Genomic DNA, 26,875 nt, shown 5'->3' with positions numbered 1-26,875 from the left:
ATGATTTGACTTATCGATATTAAACTTTCGTGAGACATATTCCCCCCGAAGCCCCCGAAGGCCCCGAAACATGTCGCCAATAGCGACTAAAAATTCAAGTGAGTGAAACCGTCGTCGTATAAACAGGTTATGATTTCACTTGTTATCGACTAAGAGTAAACAAGAAAAAGTAACTTAGTGGTAGCATCTGAAATGCAAATATTATTTTCCTTCCATCATTATTCTCATCTTCCATTTCTAGTATCTTTAGATTCGTCTGTATTTTCCATGTTGTTATGCTGGCGTACTGGGCAGTACGCACTGGCATAAAAATATGGATATGAAATCCTAAAGACACCGTTCGAATTGTGGCAATATAGCGAATGCCATAGAATATAATACATGAAAGTCAGTAAGTACTAGACTTCCGAGAGTTCAGAGTGTTTGTCACTGTTCCAGTATATATCATCTTTAAACTTACATCATTGTCTAATATAGAGGTGTTAGCCAGCCAGGCTAATACATAATATAGCGAGCACTAGGACGTTTATCTTGTGTAAACTTTAATCATTATTAAAGTGAATACCGAAGTAGTTCTTTATATGTTACCTACGTGATGTGTTCACGCTTAAACAGCTGCACTGATGGTGCAATGATATACTTCGTCACGGGTAGCATATTAAGTATTATACCTAAAATCGAGAATTTATTATTTATCCTTTAGCAAGGTTCGTTCAGTGGAGCGTAGATATACTCGTACCTGTCGCGTAGAATGATGATCCCTATGACAGTTTATTTTTATAAGGAGTAGCTGTCATGTAAAATGTGTGAAAAAAATTTTTCGAAGTTAAGCACATTAATTTATTAAGAAATGTAGCATTTTAGTAATAAAAATACGGTAAAAAAATATTTTGTAAATTAAGCCCAATCAAAAGAGATTTGAAAAAACTACAGGGATCATCGTTAGACGCGAGAGGTATAGTTATTAACCCTAAAAAGAGGATGGGTATAGTTTTTTTTTTATCCTTCTGTTGCGAGCAAAATTTGTTTGCCAGACTATAGTAAGTAGCTACACAGTAACGCCGTTAACTACTAGGTGTGTAGATTTTCACATGACAGGGAAGGCGCGGCCTGACCTGACGCAAGCTGCCGTGATTGCCGCGCCCGAGCGGCGCACCTCGCTCTGCCACCCTTCCGGCGTGTGTGTGGCCTATTCGAACTTCAGAAACCTGTCTTAAGGCCCTATATTTATAGAAAAAAAAAATCGGTCAATTGCGAGTCGAACTCGCGTTCCAAGGGTTCCGTACTTTACCCAATTTTTAACACTGTGTTTTTTATGTGGAACATGAATGAAATGTCTTTAAAAATCCCGTAGGGGTCGGATCAAAAACTACGTAATTAAGTCCAACTCACGCTTGACTGCATATTTTTAATAGGTTATCATCTATAGGTAAGGAACTATTTTGTGTATTTGTTTCACAATTTTAGACCCAGTAGTTTCGGAGATAAAGGTGGGGGGGTCGGACAAACAGATATACAGACCAGACGCACAAGTGATCCTATAAGGGTTCCGTTTTTTTCCTTTTGAGGTACGGAACCCTAAAAATCCAAACGAAACATAAACTAGTGGCTATGTGACCTGCAGATTTATGTTTATAGGTATATTATGTTTATTTTATGTTTATTGTTACTGCAAAAAGTGCGTCAATGTTCAAAACTAAACTTAGACAGTGGCTCCTCGAGCAGACGTTCTATGACTACAAAGAGCTATTTATAAGTAAACCTATGTCATAGAATAACATTAATATCGTCAGGTGACAAGCAAAAGTCACTAATTACTATAAAATATTTAAACAAAAATCAACCTACTTTTCGTACTAATATGGTTCCCTATGGCTATGAACTTGTGGTGGTACTTAGTGACTTTTGCTTGTCACCTGACGATATTATGTAATATACTTAATATAGATGGTCAAAGCAATTTGTCAGTAAATAGGAACCAAAAAACTATACTCATCCTTTTCTTTTGGGTGCTAGTACTAGTGTAAGACAAAGATACTATGATTCTCTCTCTGTCTATGTTTAAAATGGGACAGTCCTTTGACACACTTTAGATACCTACATATTGTAGTACTTGACTGACATGTAATTTTATATTATTAATAAATGATGATTTTGATTATGATTATTTTTTCTTCCTAATTGACGTGTGTGGATCGATGTACTTATACGTATTGCCTACTCGTATATTGATATTTGTTCATCTCTATTGTATGGGCAGTCGACACTCAAGTGAGGGTGAACTCACCGCGTACAAATTATCAAATTAATTTCAGAAATAAAAGTGCGAATAGGCCTCAAGGGCAGGCCCGGTATGTCATGCCTGTCGTTTAATACAGGTAAAAGCTTAATCTCCACTGCGGATTTTGCGGATTCAATAGTTGTGCCATTTTTAGGGTTCTGTTGTGAACAAGGAACCTTTATTTTTACACGACTGCAAAAAAAAAGGAGTGTATTGTTTTTGATATCCGGTGTCATTGGATAAATAGACTTGATAGCTCTTTTAACAAGAATCTGTCAGAAATCGGTGTCTCTGATATAGCCGCTCTGAACGTTCAACAAAATGTCCTCCCCTACTATCTTTTGAACCGTGGGTCAAAAAAAAACTTGGAATATATTGCTTCAAATATAAAGACCCAATAATAAAACTAATTTGAACATTATTGGTTGAGCGGATTTTGAGTTTTGGCAAAGAATTATCCCTTCTAATAAACTTCGAAGATAAGGTACGTTCCAACGTATATCTTTACCTTGGTACCTTTTGCTTATTTCGTTTTATAAAAGATAAGGTATGCAGTCCATTCAATGTGCACCTTGAGATCGTTTAGGAGGTCATAAACGATCTCACTATGCTTCGTGCCTTGAAACCCTCGCAACGCTCAAGATTTCATTTTTCGAACCACTCGCTATGCTCGTGGTTCAATTTTGAAATATTTCGCTTGCTTGGGTATCAATATTAGCACGAGAGGTTAAACAACAACTTTGCCCCCTTGTAAAACAAATAACTATTCTAACTAAATAGGCCTAACTGTAGCGCTCAGAAATCAATGCCGATGCCTTTATTTATGCAAACACTGCAGGGATCCCATTAATTTATTCATATAAATAAAAATTGATTATGGATGACAACCATAATCAATTTTTCTACGAAGTAGATTAAAACGAAAACAATATCTAACGGTTTTTAATTCACGATATTATATCAATAAGCGATGTACATCTTTATACCTTAAAAAAACGTTTACTAAATTAAACGATGTACTTATTTACAGTGTGGAAGCGGATTTGCGTCAGCTTCAAGCCGATAATTGGCAGGAAACGGCGCAGGATCGGGAAAAATGGTGTGCTCTCGTTTCGGAGGCCAAGATCCTCTTTGGGTCGCTGAGCCGTAATAGTTAGTTTTTAGTTAGTTACTTATTTAATTTCTTTCTCACGTAGGTATCTCTTTTACTGATAAAAGTGATATACATATAATTTTATATTAATATCCTCGATCGTCTTCCTCCTTATCGCCGGATTGGAGTTAAGTTTATCTTATCTTATCCTTCGAGTATTATCTGCTGGGAACTCCTTTACTCGTAGTTGCCGCCAACGTTCAGTGTAAAATTGTCGTCATGGTATACACGGGTGTAATCAAATTGTCGTTTAAATAAAACAGACGTACGTATACGCGAGTGTAATTGAATATTTTTAACGAGTATCAAGTACCTACGAGTACGTTCAGTCGGTAAAGAGAACAGTGAAAGTGTAAATAGTTTTAAACAAACATAACGTAGTGCTTTATAACTGAAGTGTAACTGAAAGAGGGTTTGACAAAACAAACCTATGTACCCAGGTCGATAGATGACCATTATCATGCAAAACATGAACCAACTAATGAATACGATACGCGCCACGCCACATGCCACGAATGACACTTTTATCCTACCTAATAATTAATGCAATTGCGGCCATCGCTAAAAGATAGGTTATTGATACTCGTATTATTGAAATTAAATGTATTTATTAGGGCATACATCTTACTACAAGACAAACTACATGACAATCCAGTGCTGGATATATTTCTAAGCGTTTTGCATTGCATTCATTAGTTTTTCACATTTTTGTTTTTCTTTTGATTATGTTTTGACGATGATAATATGATTTGTGTGAATTAATTCTGATTCCGTAAATTTGATGTCATGGCCGTGGTGTACCAATTTAATTTATCTATTTGAAACAACCATATTGCCCCTGATTTACCCTACCTATATTTATTTTACCCTTCCTATTTCAGCCGGATCAAATGTACAAAAGGCTCTTTTTACCACTTGATACTTAAACTGAAAATGTAAAAATATTTTTTTATAAAACGGCACTTTAATCAAGCGTCGATGTCGCTCTAATTTTTCAAAAGCCTCTTATTTTATCATGAATGAAGTGTTCAAGTGACTTCCACCACAGAAGACGAGTATGCGCGCTTGTTTCATATCCATTGCACGTTAGGAAGTGGAGTGTTTTAGTGATGTGTGTGTGGAGGCAGTGATGGAGGATGGCGTGGCCGGGCGGCTCGCCGGACACGGTGGAGCTGGCGCTGCGGCCTGTGGACAGCCGCGACACGCTCGAGTCGCTGAGTTCGCCGGGGACCCTCGTCGTGGAACCGCCGCATGATGACAGTAAGTGGATTCGTCTTTTTCGTCCTCTTTACTTATTCTTTAACCCGTGGAGCGCCCTAACAAGACACGTGTGCTAGTAACTAGTATAGGAGTTCCATATTACGGTAATTCTGGGGCGCTCCAGGGGTTAAGACATTTAATGGCAAAGATATCATGGTAAGTCGCATTAAATCCTAAACTGTAACGTTTTTTTGGGTCATACTTAAACCTGTTTCCTTGTAACCAACTCATAAATATTGATAGTAAGTGGCTCAGTCATTTTTGTCTTGTCAGGGTCTGATGATGGGATTCTACTGAAATTAAGGGAATTCTTCAGCTATTATTTTATATATTTATTTATTAATTAAATAAGTGACACAGCATTATAGTAAAAAACCAAGGCACTGTGAAACTACGAAACAAGATACAAGGAAACAAAAACCAATGACAAATTAACTAAACTAGATTTGTGCGACGACGTAACAGCGTGGCTCCGTAGCGTCGTCTTATCCAGTATTTTTTCCGAAAATATTAATTTGTTTTGATTTGAGATATTTATGCAGAATTACAAGCAGTACCTACCTAGGTACTATATATAGGTTTTGTACCTACCACTAAACAAGTTAAATTAAAAAAATTGAGATAATTTTGAAATACCTCGCTAGATTATTTGCGCCTGCTACCGCTTGTACGAAGTTAAGAAGAAAACTTTCAAATGCAAAAATAAAACCTGCAATATCGAATTCTAATACAATACGATATATGACGAGTAAGTACCTAAGTACCTAGGTACGAGACCTAACTTTCTTAGGGACGTTGCAAGTTTCCAAGGACTCAAAGGGTAGGTATGTACCTATTGTAGTGCTGGAGAAATCCTATTAACTTACTTAGATGGAAGTTTCATTCCAAAATGTACAATATACTTACAAGCTTTGTAGGTATCTGTAGGACAGAGTTGGACAGGATGTGCAACATTTTGCAAAGTTGCAATTGCAACGTTAGATATGGATAGAAATGTGTTGAGAAACGAAGTTTATGCTATTAAGTGAATTTATAAATAAAACTTATAAGAATCCTGCTAATGTAACTCTGTGCACCGATTTGGCAATAGGTAAACTTAAATATGACCTTCCTAGTCGATGCAAAGTGAGGTAAGACGGACTCTAAAAATGAAACGCTCAAGTATTAGGGGTGAATACTTAAAGAATAGGATATATCACTAGGCGTTTAGGCCTTAAATATATTCTATTCTATTCTATTCTATTCTATTCCTTATCTTAACCATAGAGAAAAAAATACATAGATTGCTCACTCCATACATCAGTTGTGATACCAAAAAGACTATTAATTTCAGTGTCTACATCTGGCATCGAGTAGCGGAACTATCAGTACTGCTTACGTGATAATAGATGTAGCAGTACTGATAGTTCCACTACTCGATGCTAGATGTAGACACTGAAATTAATAGTCTTTTTGGTATCAAAACCGATTTATGGAGTGAGCACTCTTGTCTTACTATATTTCTCTATGTCTTAACTAAAACGACACAAACGCAACAAGACGACGTGACAAAACGAAACTGACAATATTCAATAAAAAAGTATTAATAAGACTTATCTTTAAGGCTTCGACAGGCGCGTTTTCCGGGCGGGGCGTGAGCGGGGCGCTCCGTTTTTAAGGGGCCCACTGATTACCAGTCCGCCGGAAGATATCGGCCTGTCAGTTGTTCGGAACTGTCAGCTTTTTGTTTCCAACTGACAGGCCGATCTCGTCCGGCGGACTGTTAATCAGAGGTCCCCTATACATATAAAACGCTCACGCCCCGCCCGGAAAACGCGCCTGTGTGACGGAACTTAAGACTCAATAAACGCTGAAGTAGGTAGGTATATAAGTTAAAGGTACAAATACAAATGCATTTATTTCATTACTTTTGAACAATCTGTTCTTAGTTATAAGACTTATAAGTTAAAGATCACTAGGTACACCTTAAGTATAAAACATAGTCCCGCGTCTGTCTGTCCGCGACGAAACGAAGATGTGTATCATGAGGTCCGTTCCATTCTACGTTCAATTTCCGACAAACTTAGGGAACACCGTGCACTGTTGTTAAACATTACAGTAGGTGATACAAGGGGATTTCCACCCAGCTGATCGATAATCGCCTGCTGCTAACGAATACTCACTAGTTACATAACAATATTAATCGTATTCGTAAGTAGTTAATCTTAACTACAACAAGTCGTAACAAATTAACAAATGTTGTCTGATTAAATTAATTTAATACTAACTAGCGACCCGCCCCGGCTTCGCACGTGTTAACAAATTAATACATAAACCTTTCTCTTGAATCACTCTATCTATTTAAAAAAACCGCATCAAAATCCGTTGCGTAGTTCTAAAGATCTAAGCATACATAGGGACAGACAGACAGCGAGAAGCGACTTTGTTTTCTATTTATACTATGTACTTAGTGATGAGTAAAAATAGACAGTCGAACAATGGTCAGCAAAACATTGCAATGTAGTAATCATCAACAGCAGAGTTTTCAGCTTTTTTCATGTAACGATGACATTCGGATGAGCTACAACTAGCTAAGTAGCTACCCTTCGCTGTTTGAAATCTGCAACTGTATTATTTTTCGTCTCTACTTCGGCTTTGCGAGGCCCCGCGACCTCTAGGGGGTCGCGTCCCGCAGGAGGAAAAACACACATCTAAACTCTCAGTAAACAACTAACACCAGAAGGGCTATGATGGTCGTCTCTTTAATCATTTGTCACCATTCCTGTCACGTTCTAACAACTATGTACTTAAGTGCGAAAGTGACGCATGACATGCCAGGTGATAAAAACACGACCATGATAACGCTGCAGTTAGATAGACCTTGCATTATACCTAGTTCCAATCTCATGTGCTAAAATAAATTTATCATTTAGATTGGGCAGATTCGATTGGCGACTTTTGGTAGGTATCTGTGTTCACGCGACAGGCTATGGGCACGTCCCGGCATTTCGATGTTTTTAAGCTGAACTATCATACCTAGGATAGTTTGATACACAATAACTTAAGTAAATATGTTCTAATTTAAAGGAAATTGGGTAAACGTGTAGTTGAGGGCATTATATTTTAGTAATTAAATTTTGAGCCGTTTCCATCAAGGGGTTATTGAGCTATTAGAAGAGCTTAGAAGGCTAAAAAGGGACTCTTCGCATCGACAGTGGAATGTGATGTAATTTAGTTGAGCAAATTCATATGAAGAATGTAAAGCTGTGTGAGGCGAAAGATAAACGAGAAACTTCTATCAACACAGAGCCACGTGCTGTAACGCAAACTTCCACGGGGTACTGAGAGCAGGGTGTGTAGACAAGATGCCAATCGCTCACGCTCCGTAGCGTAGAGTAGCTAATAATCTCTCTCTATCACTCTTCCGTATTAGCGCGTCAGAGACAGTTGCGTTTGAGAGAGAGAGATACATTTTATTTAACACCAAATAAATTACAATTTACAGTAAATAAATTACGTTTCGTTGCCATTTGGCTACGGAACCCTAAAAATGAATATAACCTTTTTTTGTTAAGAATTTAATAGGGATTATTTCTTTCATTGACACTTTTTTCCTATATTGTATACTTTCCCCAAAAATTAAAAAAAAAAAACGAGAACCGGGACATATTTCATGCTAAAAGGGGGGGTTGCGTCAGGGGGAGGGGATGGGACACTAGTGTGCGTAAATCACCATACCCAAAGGTATCATACTACATTCATTGAATGCTGGCTATAATTTGTTTGTCTTCCCATACATTAGAACACAACTTGACGAAATCAAACGATTGGCATCTTGTCTAAGTACTAACTCAAACTTAAACTATCACGAGTATAACCTACTCTACTATTTAATACTACGTAATAATAGCGCTAATCACAGCACGTTGTCATTGCGCTACTAGAGTCAGACCAAGATAACTATGCAGTGATTTTTATAGAACAGACGTGCAAGTGTTATTTTAAGCGTCAAACTTCTATGTACCTCATTATGTCATTTTATTATACTGGACATAGGATACTTTATTACATGGAAATCACAATTGTACGCAGACCGAGTTGCGGACATCAGAAGACCCGGATAGGGGTGACATATGCTTAATTTTAAAGGTTACAGATTATCAGACGTTACATCACCACGTGACATCACTAAACTTAAGCCAAAACCGCTAAGCAGCCGCTTTACACAAATTAACCCCCAACACGATTTACGTGACGTCTCGAAACAGTCGCCACTGAACGGCTTCCCACAGTCGACCCGCGACACTCCACCATGTTGGTTCAGATTCTCATCATGATGTACCTCGCTACCTGCCTCGTGTTTTACGTAGCTCACGTTATAGACTATTATTTAACCGTGCTTTAATCGACTTTTTAAGTGTCATGTGGCTGGTGACAGTTTGGAGGTTCAAGCTGCTTGGTGAGTTCTGACTTCAACTCTTCGCCAGAATTCAATTGTCATCTAGCCCACTAATTAAAATTTGCCCAGACAAATGTAACTTTAATTTGTCAAAGCAAATATTTATAAAATACAATGGAATGGAAAGCCTTTCTACAAGCCCCTGGCTGGTCACTGTCCCTGTAGGTGCCATGTGTATATAACCGAAAGGCGAAAACAGAGTGCCTATCGGTTTTCTATCGGTTAAACTCGAACTCGAATAATATACTTTTCACCCCAGCAGCTCGAACAAGGGTACTTTGCTACTTAAAAACAGTGAGCAAAATGCGATTTTGTTCAATGTTTTTAAGTAGCAAAGGTCCCTTGTTCGAGCTGCTGAGGTGAAAACTTAATTATTGGTATATCTTAAAAAAACATGAGTGAATAGAGGTAAGTGATGAAGAAGGAATACATTTTTCGGGTTCTCTAATATGTTCTCACTGCTGAGGTGAAAAGTTTTGTGAACTACACGAGATCAAAGTTATTTACATCTCATGCGCTTTTGAGTCCCTTACTACGCTCAAGATTCTAAATTAGATTCACGAGCGTAGCGAGTATAGAATCTTTCGCTTGCACGGGACTCAAAATAAGCACTCGAAGAAATATCAAACTTTGATCTCTTGTTGTACAAATAACTATATACTAGGTTCGAATTTGAACATTGTTGTGCGAGAATAGGGTAGACAATCGAATGACTATTCCAATCACGGTTACGGCTGTAATTCGTGGTGGTACAGAGGGCCTACCGTGAACCACGTTTTACGTGTTACCTCCCTGTCACACTTACGTACGAATTTACAAGTCCGACAGAGAGGCAACACGTCGAACGTGGTTCGCGGTAGGCGCTCAGAATTGAACTTGTTATTTTTACGGGCCGTTATTTCAACGAAAGCAAAGCGCACGAAATCGACAAATGTTCCAATTCCCGCTCCAGTCCAACGCAATGAAACCTCTATTTTCCGATCGATTCATAATGATTTTCTACGTGAGTTGTCAGTTTCATATGATAAAGGTTTCCATATTTCATTTTGCCGATCCCTCGTTTACGCGAGAAAAAGTTATAAGAATAGACATTTTTTTTAACAAGCATGTTTACTATTATATATATACTATTAAATAGGCATTTTTGTTAAATCTAACCCTAACTTATTTACAAAACTCGTTGCAAATCCAAGGTTACGCTCCAGAGATCCTACAAAATTAATAGGACCAATATGTAAAAGTGCATTATTTAAGAATAACTGTCACATAATGTCAATTAAAGTTTTTAATCATTTACCATTAGATATTAAGGAAATTTCTGACATAAAAAGATTCAAACGGACATTGTATAACTGGCTATTAAATAATAATTTTTACAATATTAATGAATATTTTGACTTCCACACTAGCTAATGACATTTTCATTTTATTATTATTATTTTATTATCACAGTTGTTGACTGATTAAAAGATTGCATGAAATGTAAATAGATTTAATTAAGATGTATTTGTACATATTTTTGCATGCTATATACTGCTAAATGTGTGACACTTATAATTACAATAAGACCTACTGTTAACCACATTTAATGCAAATAAAGAATTTACTTTAAACTTTACTTTAAACTTTACTTTACTACTGACGTGGTACCGTAAAACGGGGTGAGTAGGTTTCGCGGGGAGAGGTGGGTTATGAATGGGGAGAGAAGATTTGAGAGGGGGGTGAGAAGGGATTTTAAGGCTACTGCTACAAAAATAATGTATTCCAATTTAAAATGGAGCTATAGTAATACGCATAAAAAAAAATCGATCCAACAATCTTCCAAAATCACCTTTGTATGAAAACCCCTCTCACCCCAAATACGAGGCACTACGGGGTGAGGTGGGTTTTCCTCTTTATCGTCAAAGTTATGAAACGGAACTACCCAAAATAAAATACAAACGTCCGGAACACTTATTATATACACCATTCAGTTTTCATATGTAAAAATAAAATGTTATCGAGGTTTGAATTTCAGTTTTGACCCTACTCACCCCATTTTACGGTATTAAACAAAACTTAAACGATATTCTCCATACAACTTTCGAAAAAACATAAGTACCTAAGTACGAGCAAAGATTAAAGTAAGTAGGTATGGTACGAGCCGGGTTCGAAGTTCGAACCACGGCGTCCGGCGTGAAATCTGCGTAAAATACCAGGTCCTATGGACTACCAATGCTTGATTTGATTTGCCAATGATGATATTTACGCTTCGCTATCTCGATGTAGATCGATTTCTAGCGATTTTTGATACGCCCGCTTATTCAAAGGATAGTACAGTCCAGTAGTATAATAAGTCAATTTAAGTCGATACTGTAAATATGTAGGTAATGAAAGTAAGACACATTACTCGGTTTGATCTTCTCTTTTGGACTGTTTTCTCTTGCTCGGTGATAAGGATCAATTTTGATTAGCAAACAAATGACAGTATATCCGGTTCTTTGTACATCCGTGGTGTTATCCGAAATGGAGCGCATTGGCTGCACCTGGCTAACGATTATTCATTTCAACAGCAGTTTATGGCACTTCATGCCATTTTCCTTTTTCCGCAGTATAATGTGAAAATAGGAGGCAAATTCAAACTGTCTTCAAAGGATAAACTTAATATCCGATATTGCTTTGAAGACATCTGCGAATTTTCTTTTACCATTCCTACAGTTAATCGTTGTCCTTAAGGGTAAATATGACCACCCATCATAATTACATTAATTACATATATCTATTATGTGTAAAATGGAACTGTTTAAATCGTGTATAAATAAAATCAATTAATTACCCGATAATATGATAAACAAGTTGTCAAAAGTCGCTTACGGTTGTTATAAGTCGACTACATTACAAGTACCTACCTACAATCGAATCTGCCATACTTTTTATGTAAGCGGAAACCCTCCACCTGGGCTTACGCCGTTCACTTCCCACGGTAAGTACCTCTCCAAGGCAAAACGTCATATAATGTTCCATTTGACCACTGACTTAGTGCGTTATTCTTCTGAGACGGTTGGAGCTACGTGCTATGCCGTAGATGTTGCTACGGAAGTGCTACGGCGCTAATAGGCATTGGACTTGTGATCTTGTTAAAGTGACACTTCGATATTGCGGTTATTCTTTGAACGTATTAATTCTGTTTCTTTGATTTATATCACTCTTCTTCCTCGCGTTGTCCCGGCATTTTGGCCACGGCTCATGGGAGCCTGGGGTCCGCTTGGCAACTAATCCCAGGAATTGGCTTAGGCACTATAGTTCTTACGAAAGCGACTGCCATCTGGCCTTCCAACCCCGGGGTAAACTAGGCCTTTTTGGGATTAGTCCGGTTACCTCACGATGTTTTCCTTCACCGAAAAGCGACTGGTAAATATCAAATGATAGTTCGTACATAAGTTCCGAAAAACTCATTGGTACGAGCCTTGGTTTGAACCCGCGACCTCCGGATTGCAAGTCGCACGTTCTTACCGCTAGGCCACCAGCGCTTCCAGATTTATATCATTGGAATTACAAAAAAGGCAAATGGGCATTTTGTGAACTGAGCATCTATATTTAATGTTGTACTCCCAACTTATGTGTTTAAATTTGGTATTTTCAAATTATTTTTACTCAGAGTTACGAGCTCCGTCGATTCTTACCGGGAAAATAAATATCCCCAATATTTCCGGTCTAATTGGTTTTGTTCCCAATACAACCTGCTACTCGATTAACCGTAAGAAAACGGACAAACAAAAAATGTATACAATTTTGGGGACCCTTTTTATCTCATAAATATATTAAGGATCGAACGAGCTCGTGATTCAGAGTGGAAATACATAATATAATATTAAGTACTTACCTAAAAAATCTAAAATTTAAGTTGGGGGACATATTTAAGACCAAAGAGAAATTGAACACTCTATTCTCTTTGATAATACTAAATATAACTTGGTCCACCAGATCTTGACAGTAGAAAAAGGCGGCAAATTTGAAAAATGTAGGCGCGAAGGGATATCGTCCCATAGAAAATTTGAATTTCACGCCTTTTTTTACTGACAAGATTTGGTTGACCAGCTATAGAAATGCCTAACTACGAATAATTTTAGTGAATGTGATAATTTATAAACTACTAATAGGGCATATTAGTAGTTTATCGTAAAAAATAAAACTTGAACTTTCTCGGAACCTCCTTTTTTGAAAATCGGCTAGATACATATATGTATATATATGTTACCTAAATTATAAAAACACACTATTCATAATATTTTGATTTATTAATTTACGTATGTTTAGCTATAGGTACTTAGTTTAGTTTTTTTTTATAAATTTTTTTATCATGTCATTTTTTTATTCAATGAATAAAGACTTGGTCTAGTTAAAACTAGATCAGTATAAATCCGATTAAATGCTAGTAGAGATACCAGAAATGGACCGAGATAATCCTGGCAGTAGGTAATATAATAGAAACCTTCATCTCCGCTAACTCGATTTTCCGTGGGGCTTGCAGCCGTCGACAGTCGGTTACAATTTGCGGTGCGAACGGAAATGCACTTTGATTGCATCAGATATTTACTTAGAACATAGATCACTTTATGATAGATGGAGCATGGGAAAAATGTCACCGTGACGCATGTTAAGATGGTCTTCAGAGCCCGTACCATGAGTACTGACAGTGTCAAAACTGACATTTACGCTATCGAGAACGTAATTTACTTTTTATACATCTCGTTTGCACAAATATGCGAGTACGAGCGAGATGTATAGAAAGTAAATTACGGTTTCGACGGCGTTTATGTCAGTGCCAAACTGATGGTAGCCGTATAGATGGTATGCGGATTCGCACGCCACTCCACTGTGCGAGCGACACATATCCCTTTACTAGATTATAGAAGAGCATCTGATTAATTTATTAGGTATATATCGGTCCTTGAAAACGACCGTTACTTTTTTGATAACATAATAAATAAATAAATATATTTTAAGACATTCTTACACCAATTGACAACCCACAGTAAGCTCAGGGAAGGCTTGTGTTGTGGGTACTCAGCCAACGATATACTAATATATGTAATGTACAAATAGGTACCTACTTAAAAATACTTTTAGAAAATACACTTGACACAGGAACAATTAAGTATATATGTGTTTATCAATATATCTTCTTCCTACTAGACCTGTACCCATTTACTTGGGGTCGGCCTTCCTTGTCCTCAATTTCCATCTAGCGCGGTCTTGCGCTACGTCTTTATTTAAATGAGCTTCTTTTAGGTCTTTTTCAACCGTCGTCCACCAGGTGGTAGGTGGTCTGCCTGAGTTGCGTGTAGTGGTTGGCAGTTTTAGGGCAAGCTTCACCATATGGTCTTCTGAACGCCTTTGGACGTGACCGTTTAAGCGTTTCTCCTTGACCTTTTCGACAATCGGGGCAATCTTGAAACTTCCTCTGACATACTGATTTCGGATTCTATCCAGTAGTGTGACACCGGCTGACCAGCGTAGCATACACATTTCTGTGGTGTGCAGCTTGTTCAGATGCTGCTTATTGGTTGCCCAACATTCTGACCCATACAGAACAGCCGGTCTTATTGCGGTCTTATACAGATGCCCTTTTACTTTGAGCGGCATCTTTCTGTCACACATCACACGCCTGTGAGTTGACGCCACTTCATCCATCCAGTTGTAGTTCTGTGCGTAACGTCATTGTCAATTTTGCCGTCATTGCTGAGAACAGAGCCTAGATATTTATTCTTGTCAGAGTCTTGTTTATTTTGGCTTTTTCGATCATGATCCTCACCGTTTGAATAGCGTCGGATGAACTTCTCTCTGCTACAAACCCGCATTGATTTTGTGTGAGCGATATAATGGTTTTTAATCTATTATTTAAGATACGCTCCCAAATTTTAAGCGTGTGAGACATTAGATTTATAGCCCTATAATTACTGCATTCTCTCTGTTTATCAATATATCACACAAATAAATGCCCTTAACGGGATTCGAACCCCGGACCATCGGCTTCATAGGCAGAATCACTACTGAGTAGGCCAGACTGCTCGTCATATGTACTTATGCATTTGCGGGAAATATTTGTGGGAGTGATGAACTACTGATAATCTTCAGATGAGCGACAATGAAATTCTTCGTGTAACTCAACAGCTTTATTTTACTCCTCACGATATTTGTAGGAAAACAACAATTGCTAATAGGAAAATAAACAACTCCACTCGCGATAATGAAACTAACAGAATTACATATTAAATAAAACGGTTAGATAAAATCTTCAGAAGAATAATTCTTTTACGTGGCAGATCACTGACACACAAGACAGCACACGCCTGCGCGATTGCGCGCATCGGCCAGTGCTCGCCACATACTGTTTTCTCGGGTTTCACCACAAAACAAAGAAGTGAAACGTTGTTCGATACAAGTGCGGAAAAGAGGAAATTCGAAACGAGTGGCGATAAATTAAAACACGACCGAAGGGAGTGTTTTAAATCGACACGAGTTGCGAATTACCTATTCGCACGTGTATCGAACAACGTTTTACAGTACATATGGCATATGGCACTTTAAAGTTTCGCCATACGTACGACGTACGACATACCATAATAGATATGCATAAAAAATATTTTGTTATAGGTGAACCAGGATCTATTGAGGGTGCGCCATGTTACGGAAATTTGTTGGTACTAATTTCTAGCAATGGCAACAATTTTCTCTATGATAGTTGTCAATATTGACAATGTAAACATTGCTTTGTCTAGTTTCGTGTGAATTATTAAATAAAATAAAATAAAATAAAAAATAAAAATAGCCTTTATTTCCCTGGAAAGTAGGTAGGTACATAGTTTTTTTTTTACTTATTAACGTATTTTTAAAAACTAAATAAAACAAAATTAAAATACTAAAAAAAAAATTAGGTGGTAACAATTGGTTTAGGTATTACGCGGGAATCATCCATTTTTGGACGAAGGCCTCCTCCATCTCATGCCAGTCGTTCCTGTTTTGGGCCAAGCGGGTCCAGTGGTTTCCGGCCACTGACACGATGTCATCTTTCCAGCGGCAAAAAGGATGTCCGTGTTTCCGTTTGCCCTCTGCTCGTCTGGTGAACCAGTGCACAACACGTTGACTCCATCGGTTGTCGTTTAGTCTTGCGACGTGTCCGGCCCATTTCCATTTAAGTTTCGCAGTCATTTCTAGTGCGTCGATGATTTTTGTTTTAGACCTTATGTCGCTGCTCCTGATGCGGTCCTTCAGCTTGTAACCTAGCATACTGCGCTCCATTGCTCTTTGGAAAGTCCTTACCTTTTTTCTACAGGATGCTGTTGGAGCCCATGTCTGACAACCGTATGTGAGAGTTGGTAGTACGTTCGAGTCCATTATTTTCTTTTTTATACAGAGCGGAAATTTGCCTTTAAATATACTTTTTAGTGACCAGTATTTCTTCCAACTTAGGGTGATTCGTCTTTTTACTTCTTTTTCGGTCCTGTCTGTAAAGCTTATGTTCTGACCTAAGTAAATATAGTCGTCTACATATTCTATGTTTTGGTTATCGACGCTGAGTGATTTTTTTATTGCATTTGTCATTGCTTTTGTTTTGTCTGGGTTCATATGTAACCCACATTTTTTGCTCTCTGTATTAAGGCTGTTTAACATTTCTTGAAGCTCTACGTGATTTTCCGATAGTAAAATAATGTCATCTGCGAACCGTAAATTACATAAGTATTCCCCATTAATATTTATGCCTTTTTTATTCCATTGGAAATTTCGAAAAATAAATTCAAGTAGAGCTATAAAAAGCTTCGGCGATATCGTGTCTCCCTGCCTTACTCCTTTCTCAATATTGAACGACTCTCCTGGTTTTTCTAGTTTTACTTTTGCGTTGCATTCCGAATAGATGTTTTTCAATAATGTTATGTATTTATTATGTATTCCTTGTTTTTCTAAAGCTTCCCAAAGTTTGTTATGTTTTATAGTATCAAATGCTTTACTATAATCAATAAATACTATGTAGAGCGTTTTTTTATACTCTATGCATTTTTCCATAACTTGCGTAACAGTGAAGAGGTGATCTATAGTAGAGTAGTTTTTCCTGAAACCGGCTTGGTCTCGTGTTTGGTTTTCGTCTATATCTTTTGTAATGCGGTTTAGTAGAGTCGTCGTAAAGAGTTTGTAGATAGTTGGTAATAAACTTATAGGCCTATAGTTGCCGATATTTTTCGGGTCTCCTTTTTTATATAGCAAAGAAATAGTACATCTTTTCCATGGGTCAGGAATTTTCTCTTGTGACAGGACTTGATTAAATAGATTAGTTAGAATTGGGTATATAGAGTCACCGAAAGCTTTTATTATGTCAGTTGTAATTCCATCTTCTCCTGGGCACTTATTTGTTTTTGATTTAAGGACGGCCGTACGAATTTCTGATTGTAAAAATGGCAGAGCTTTCTGGCTCTCCCTTATTGCATGGTCATCTTGTACGTATGTCTCTTTGCCCTTATCTCTGTATAGGTCCTGAAAAAAATCTGTAGCCACTTTTAATAGGTCCTTCCTTGTGGTTGCTAGGTTATTATTTTTGTTCTTTAGTTCCATGACCCACTTTTTGGTATTATTTAATTTTTTCATGGCTCTTTTACTTGATCCGGATGTTAGTAATTCTTCCAAGATAACATTATATTTATGTTCTTTCTGTCTATCTTTAATTTTTTCCTTTATTTTTTTATGTAGTTGTCTCAAACGTTTCCTGTCGTAAAATGTTCTATTTTGTATTTTTTTTAACTTTTCTCTTTCCTCTACGAGTTTTGCTATATCTTGGGTTATAATGATATCCCAAGTTTTACTGTTATTTTTATTGTTTGTTGGTAGCTTTCTGACGCACTCGTGGATTGTATTTACTATGTTGCTGTAGGTTACTTCCGGATTGGTATTGTATTTTATTTCCTGGTCTGTTAAAATATTTTTGAGTGATTCTTGCTCTATCGGAGTGAATGATTTGGTCTTCGGTTTATTCATGTGCTTTCTGGATATCTTAACTATTCCATTTAGAAATATCTCGCACCTAACTGGGCGGTGGTCGGATGAAAAGGGGATGTTGATGACTTGTACGTTCTTTAATATTTTTACGTTTTTTGTAAGTATATAATCAATTTCATTTCTGACTTTGCCGTTAGGTGATTGCCACGTCCATTTATTTTTTTCGGGTTTTTTAAACAGAGTATTAGTAATAACAAACCTGTTCTCTAAACAGAAATCAATTAATTTTTGCCCTCTTTCGTTTCTTTGGCCATATCCGAATTTTCCCAGAACAAGGTTTTCATCCAGGTTTGGTATACCAATTTTGGCATTAAAGTCACCAATAATTAATGTATTTTTATGGGTATTTCTTAATGCGCTGCTAAGGTCGTTGTAGAAGAGGTCCAATTCGTTATCTGGTGAGCTCTCTGTAGGTGCGTAGGTTTGTATTATTACTAGGTCGCTATGTTCGAATTTCATATCAAGACGCACGATTCTGTCTGAAAATGCTGTGAAACATTGTATATTTTTCCTTAAGTGTTTTTTAATCATGAAACCGACGCCGTTACGGCCTTTGTGTTGACCATTATAAAATAGTATGTAGTCATCATTTTCTTCTATTTGCTGACCAATTTTTTTTATTTCCGAGAGTCCTATAATGTCCCATTTTATAGCTTTTAGGCTGTGTTCGAGTTGAATTATTCTCGTTCCTTCTACGAGAGATCTGACGTTATAAGTAAGTATTGCTAAACAGCAGTTATTTTTTTGTTGCGATGGAGGGTTTTGGTCTAACACTCCCGCGGCGACCACCCGTACTGGGAGAGGTTTGTTTAGTTGAAGCGATGTAGTATGTTGATTACGTGAATTTATGGTAGGAATGGAGGGGGCCTTTGATCGTCATGCTTCTTCGTCTCTTATTACATACGACAGCATAGAGTTTCTCGCCTTGTATTTTTTATTTGAATGTATAATTAATGGTTCCTTATTTGCTTGTGTTGATGTTAGTGAAGCAGCAGCAGCAGAGGAAGATTGAATTGATTGTGGTGGGGAGACCGAGAGCTGCCTTTTATTTGTGTTAAGTCCAGCTTTTTTCTCTTTGACGACAAGCTTGTCATATTTTATAAATGCCGTGTTACCTTTGTTAATTTCCTCTTGTCGCTTTTTTTCTAACTCTTCCCTCACCTTTAATATTTTTGCTGGGAATTCCTCTTTTATATATATATTACTTCCCTTTAGTTCTTTTTTGTTTTGCAGAATCTTAATTTTTTTCCCTAACGTGCTAAACGTGACAGAAATAGGCCGTGGTCGATCTCCTTTTTTGCCCATTCTTCTAACTGCCTGTACTTCTAATTCCAATATAGAGACTTTCATCTTATTGTTTACAATGTCTATTATATTATTTTGAAGGTGAAAATATGACTTCTCGGATTCTTCGACTCCGAAGAATACTAAATTTCTTTGTATAGCGTTCCGTTCTAATAAATCTAACCGCTTTTCTTGCTCTTTTATCTGGGAATGTATATTTCCTAAGTCTCCGTTCAAGTTTTCGAATTTTTCGTCCATGTGTGTTTTAATACTTGAACTAATTTTTTCTTCTAATTCCGGAATTTGTGATACCTGTGTTTCTATAGATGCGAATTTATTGTTTAAGTCTGATTGCATCTCTCTAATTAATTTCTGTAATTCGTCCATGATCGTAATATACACCGGAGCGCCCTCTGTTGTAATATTGAGGCGTTGCAACGCTTGATTAGTTCGCTAGTTAGATCCTTGGGTTCGGAGACAAGTTATTGACTATTTGGTTTACTCTGTTCACAATAGATGGCGCTGTTCTCAATTCAATATTGTACAGTTGTAAAGTCCTTTGTTTATGTTGACTTTGGTTATGATTTAAAAAAAAATCACTTATTATAGTGTCATTGATATTGCACTGTGTCCATAGTAAATCCGCTTGCGTCACACAATCACTAAATTTGTATCATGTAATGTACGTTTCGTAATATTGTTCAAACTGTCAACAAAGTGATTTTTACGTTTTTTCCACTTATAGGGTTTATATTACACTGTCCACACTATATGTTGGTAAATGTCACTTTAGTCTTCTTTTCACTTAAGTTTTTCTATGTTCCACGTAGTTTTCCACATTTTTAATAATATTTAATACGGAGTCGAATGTTATCGGCCGCAGCCTACCCTCCTTTTCTACAGATTATGTGTGTGAATTATTATTAGACTGCAATAATCATGCCGAAAGTTTTAGATTTTACAGAGAAAAAAGTTGTAAATAGTGTATATAGTTATTTATTGGAAAAAAAACGTGCGGGAGAGAAATTTCTTCCATTAGAAAACATAACGAAATTAGCATCTGAATTGACGGGTAAGTTTCAAACTTATGGACAAATGTCACTATAGTCAGGTCGTCACGATTTGGTTGATGTCTTGTAATCATTTGATTTGTGTATTAGGTGTATCGCATGCATCGGTATCACGGATTGCTAGCGAAGGGCGTTAGGGCGGAATTAAACGACCAAACCTAAAAAAAAGAAAACAAAAAAAAGAAAATTGACTTTACGCTATTCATTTTATCTAAATCGAGTCAGCCATTTAAGCGTAAAAACCGAAGAAATATCCAAACATCAAACTTCGCACTTATTAAAGTTGTCGGAATAAAACAAAAATCATCTGCCAATTTCCATTGTCCCCACTATACAAATTGTTGCTATATAAAATTCAAAACGAGCGCCCTCTTGACAATACTCCCAAAGTTCTGGTTTACCTATATATATTTGACATTCAAAGTCACAAGAAATAAGGACTTCACTTAGACCTTCAGATTAGCTATCTGAAGGTCTCCACCAGACTTAGTTCGAAGCACCCGTTAGACAGCCATTTATTTTCTTCCGCCATTGCTCGCCTCAACGGAATTGAGTTATCCATATTGGTTACCAAGGTAAGAGATATTTCTTAGATAATACCAGATTTATAATTCCACGCACAATTGTTAGAAGCTATCTGAACGTCTAAGTGAAGTTAATATAAAAATAAAATAATTTTTATCCATATCTACCTATCTATTATATATCCATGAATGAGTATCAAAAGAAGACTCTATATTCTGTATTGGAAACCAGTTCAGAAAACATTATTTTTCTTCATTCGAAACCAGGTTTCCAAAAAAGAAAAGTAATTCTGTTGTCTAAACTGCCAGCCTATTATGGATAGCTTTATCCATCTTTATCCACGTGATAAAATAACTGTCACTGTTTAACACCGTGGGAAAGAAAGTGACGGACACCGTTTTATCACGCTGTCACGTAGACAAGAACGACCATCATATCCGTACTGGTTTCGAAAACGGCCGATGGGGCTATGCCATTTAACGGCCGAAGTTAACGGAACTCAATAAAAACACGGTGTAGAATGAGGCGAGGTTCTGTCGCGGCCGCGGCACACGCTGCGGTGACAGTTTCACGAAACTGCGTGTAGAGCAGCCGGCGATTATTTCAACCGGCGTCATAATGAGATAATGAATACGGTAGTGTCTTGGCCTTGCGAAGCCCTTCATTGATCCGCGCGTGGACGTTTGGTTTGCCTGTGTTCGTTTTTATTTTTTTTCTACTCCCGTCCTTTTATTTGTCATTTAAAGGGTCGTGCACACACCTTTAAACCCCTATCTTATAGTTGTCAAGACAAGTCTTTAGTCTATTCCCCAAAAAAGTATTTGTGCATACACGCAGTATCTTTTTGGCACTTTTAAGATACTTCGTGTAATCACCACTTAAAAAATATTGTATGAAATACATTGTTGCCAACCTAATTTTAACTGTCATCTCTGACAGATGAGTGAACCATAGACATGTTTTTTTTATTTCATTTATTCTTTTCCCGCCCGTACCCTCCATTCTTTGCTACTTCTTGAATGAAAAATATTTGTTTTTACAATTTTATTTCAAAGTACATATGTGCTTGGTCGTAGAAAAAGTATTGTATGCAACGTTGTTTAACTGAGTCAAAAAATACTCGTGGCGTCTTTATTAACAATTTTCGGCTTCGCCTCAAATTGTTACTCACGCCACTCGCCTTTTTTGACCTCTCTTAAACAACGGTTGCATAAAATAGGTACTATAATGTGTTTAAACGAAAAAACGGCCAAGTGCGAGTGAAACACGCATCGAGTTTCGTGTCAGATCAGAAGACAAGGAATTTTAATTTCTCGCTGACTCGGACTATCCTACTGAATTATATTATATATTCCAATTAGTTTGATTATTAAATCACGAGGAATTCTAAAATTCGACTTGTTTCGAACTTAGTTCAACTGTCGAAGAAAATTTAAAGTAGGTACAGTCCAGTAAGTCATTGCTCTATCAGTTACCTACTACCTATTGTTTCTATTACACGGGATTTAATCGCGTATAATTAAGTTTTAAGATTACCTCCGACGTTTCAGGACGCTCGATTCTCCTCGCTCGAGTGGTCTCGAAGAAAATCTCCAATAGATAGAATAATGTCTAAAAATCATGAAAGAGTTAATCAGTGTTTTTACTATTGATGTTGATGCTGATGGTCACAAATATCTGATGAACACCAAATAGTCAAGGCGTTAGAGTGCGTGTTCAAATATTTTTGAGCACCTCGGCCGCTCCGATATGTCTGATGGCGACTGTATTGATCTATTGTTGTATTGCGATGTATAGAGCTTACTCACAATACATTTTGTGCTGGAATTTAATCTCGTCTCTACTTAGCTTAATTCGACTCTCCCTAACAACTATGAGTAATTGGAGGCCAGACTCAATGCCAGTTCACCCGTAGAACGATCTGTTCATCTGTTGTTGAGTCGAGGAGGCTCAACATGGAATACTGAATTACTCACACATATAAGCGGATAGATGTATAACGTGCCAAGCGACAATGACCTATTGTAAAACGACACCTTTTACAAAACGCTTACCATTCAGTTAAACAAATGATTGGTATAATTAACATTATGTACTTATACCTATGTTAATTAAAAAATTTTACAAAAAAAAGGAAACCGACTTCAAAAACGCGATGGAATAAAATATTACCCTAAATATTTAGGTACCTACGAGTAAATGTGCTCCCAACTGATATATATGTTTGAAGTCTAACAAGTTTTTAGTGAAAATGTGTTTTCGGTAGTCAATAAAGTTGTACTAATTAATGCGGTTGTGCGATCACTTAGCGCCAATAGGCTCCGGCTGATCAAAACCAATGAAATTGTTAAAACAGAATCGAGCTCACGATTCATCAAACTGTTTAGTAAACAAACGAACTATTTCAGGGTAAATTACCCAGTTAACAGCGGGTCGCGGTTAGCGGTTACCTTGTGCAACTCCATTATTAGCTAACGTGACAATATTTGTGCTTTACTTATATTCTTGAGGTTTTCAATATTGAAATGTTTCGCGTATAGTATCGTACCTATAAGCGAATATCGAATATACTTAGTTACGAAACTTGAAAACAATGTGCTTGACAATAATTTAATCATAATGTAAGTAAAATGTGTAATAATATTAAATTACAATACAAGTGCGAAAAGTCGAGTAGCGATAAATTAAATCGACTCGAGTTGCGAATTACCGTACAACGTTTTACAGTAGGTACGTATATGGATGGCCATTAAATTTTTTGACATAGGCAGCACCATATGTAGGTACTGTAAAATAAATTCGGTACATTTATGAAAATATACACAAAATAGTTGACTTGAGTTGCATTTGGCCGGTTTTTTATATCGAGCCAACTTGACCTTTTTTTTCATGATTTTTTATCCCGGCAACCAAAGACTAACAATACTTCTGACGGAACCTTACTTAAAATTACACTGTTTAACTATTGTAATTAAAAATGGTAAGCATTAAGGCTGAATTTGGCTTGCTCCCTGCCATATTAATGCATTAAATTCTCAACCTCCGATACGACCTTCACCTTCAAGAAAAGAGCGTACAATCCCATCCCATCTAAAGGCCGGCAACGCACTAACAACGTAACAACTAACAACCCTTCTGGTGTTGCGGCGGGTGTCCATGGGCGGCGGTAATCGCTTAACATCAGGTAATCCGTCTGCTCGTTTGCCTCCTATTTCATTAAAAAAAAAACCTTATCCCAATTGAAGTAAGCTAAAACGTGTCTAGATTTGTGACTATGACAGTACACACACGTAGGTACACGGACAGGTGCGGGTTCTCACGAGGGCATTAAAAATATAGCCGGCCGCAACCGCGGAAAACACGGACGTACGAGTGTGTACGTTTAAAAATAAACTAAGCGGTTTTGAGCACAGTTTAAATGCAACTGCCTATCGATTGATGGTACAATGTGGTGCAAAGGATTTAATTATCTTGTTTTGTGCTTTACAGATAGTTTTAAGGGTGTCCGCTAGCTGGCCTATAGAATCCGCGGATCCTAAATTAAAATCTTTCGCTTGTTCGGGATTTAACAACAACACTCGCAAAAAAAACTAACTTTCATCTCTTGTTGCATAATAGTTAATATTTACGATACAAGTTCGAAAAATAGGAAATTCGCATCGAGTGGCGAATTTCCTATTTTTCGCACTTCGGTAGTGTTTTAAACCGACACGAGTTATATAAGTAGGTAGGTACATGTAAGTATTAAGTTTCTACCTTAACAACCAGTTTCGTTTTCTACGATTGTCACTTGACCAGTAATTGGGAACTCTAACTAAGTTAGCACAAGCAAAATGCCCAAGTGGGCAATAAAGGCCGCGGGAGCACAACTAGGGTTGCCAGATGGTCGGGATTTGGCGGGATTCTCCCGATTTTTAGCATGTGTTCCCGATTCCCGACAAAGTGGAAATTGTCCCGAAAAACAGCTGCACGTTATAAAACAATAATTTCAAGTTCCGAACTGTCGTCGAGCGAGCGAGCGACCCGTGTCGAGCGCGTCAGCGTTATAAAAAAGTCTATGGGCAGAGCAGCTGACGTAGTGCCAATAATGTAAAATATCGTTGTTTTTATAGATAGTCAACCAAATCTTGTCAGTAAAAAAGGCGCGAAATTCAAATTTTCTATGGGACGATATCCCTTCGCGCCTGCATTTTTCAAATTTGCCGCCTTTTTCTACTGTCAAGATCTGGTTGACCAAGTATAATACAATTACTTTAATTTGAATGTTTTTTTTTTCCCGACTTAAGTCTCAAAATCCCGAAAATTTTATATTTTTTCCCGATAATAGCGCCTTTCGATCTGGCAACCCTAAGCACAACAGAACGTGCCATTGCATTGGTGTCTCGTGGTTAATATAATAATAATAATAATAATAAGCCCGCAGGGCAGCTTGTGGCGAGCTGTTGGGGAGTAACGACCCCACGGACCCGAGTGCTCCAGAGAGTCCGTCAGGGTCTCCGTCTCTGGCGTGTCTTCGTCGGTTGGAGTGGAACCCCAAGGGGACCCGCAGGACTCTCGGCTCTGGCTTGCCTTAATTGGCCGTCCAGAGAGGAGTCGTTAGAGCTATATGCTCCAGGGGTGGAAGTGAAATTTGCGTAAGCGCGAGTTGGCACAGTGGCTGTTTACAGTCACTGGGTAGAAAGCGGTGTACACCTCTCGACACCCCTGAGCCGCTCACACCGATGTTGCTCCTGGTCGTCTTCGCGACGGCAGTTTCAGGGGCCCATCTAGTGCGCGGCAAGTCACCACCTGCCTCGATAACTTGTGTAAACCTTATTATGGCAGGTGTCCGTACGTCTTTGCAATAGCCCAGTCTCATAGTCCACCCAAACTTCAATCCATAGACCGGTATTCTGTTCACTTTTTTTCTACAATAGTCCCAATGCCTGCTGAGACCGGTTCATGGGTGTCTATTGTTGCACCTGTAAACGGGTCCCAGCAGGCGTTCTACATGACATTAAAGCTCTCCAAAGGGCCTCTACGTGTTGGATCTATATCCCCACGCAAGCCTATCAAAAGACCGGGATTTATAGGCCCGTGATCCCAAAAAAGGAGATACAAATAATAATAATAATAATCTTTATTTCCAAAAATACAAATTACAGAGTGTGGCGGGGTCTCCGCACTAGGCTTCGCCTGTGTCGCGGTGTACCAGGAATACATTTTAACCAACAGAATGATAGTTACTAACATAAAGTCCAGCTTTTGGCAAAATAAACTTATAACTAACAATCATATTGCATCACAAAGAAAGTAAACTATATTATATATAGTTAAGTACTTATGTATACATTAATTTTAAAGTACACTATCTAACATAGCTTCTGTCTCGGCATAGCTAAGAGAACTTAAGAATTTAAATAAGAGTTAAGTGTCTTGAGAGAACGGAGGTCTTCTTATAAAACACCGATGAGGAGGTATTTACTTTATTTGATTTTACAATTACGAGTTTAATTCAATATAGTTTAGAAGCGCGAGGGTGTACCGGTACACCGAGCGATTCGGAGCTCACGTGTAGCCTGGTCGCTGGATGCGAACAAGATGAGGACTCGATGAGAACTCTATGAGAACTGTCTTCCGCTGGTCGGGATGGCCGCTTATATTCATCCCGAAACCGTGGGGATGCGTTGTCTGGAGTCACGTAGGCCATGAGAAGTTTCTGGAGCGTTTATGCTGTCGCTGCCATTAAGATAATGAAGAGTCGATCCCGTGGGACCGGCATTAATTGACAACCGCCATAAAATAGGTGATGCATTACATGCGCCTGTACTTGTATCAAAGGGTGCGTTTGTTTATCC

At 37.7% G+C, this 26,875-nt stretch overlaps 1 protein-coding gene across 1 annotated transcript in view; it reads left to right on the top strand.

Annotated features, from left to right (window-relative positions):
• Window positions 1–4,518: 4,518 nt before the first annotated feature.
• LOC134662406 (phospholipid-transporting ATPase IA) overlaps window positions 4,519–26,875 on the top strand; it is an 89,426-nt gene continuing 67,069 nt past the window's right edge. Inside the window, exon 1 of the mRNA XM_063518621.1 lies at window positions 4,519–4,694. Within this exon, the coding sequence (XP_063374691.1) occupies window positions 4,571–4,694 (124 nt within the window). The 5' untranslated portion in view covers window positions 4,519–4,570. The remainder of the gene's footprint in view (window positions 4,695–26,875) is intronic.

Source organism: Cydia amplana, chromosome 3 (assembly GCF_948474715.1).
Source record: "Cydia amplana chromosome 3, ilCydAmpl1.1, whole genome shotgun sequence".
In the NCBI taxonomy this organism is placed as follows: domain Eukaryota; kingdom Metazoa; phylum Arthropoda; class Insecta; order Lepidoptera; family Tortricidae; genus Cydia; species Cydia amplana.
This window is presented reverse-complemented; position numbering and strand designations above follow the sequence as displayed.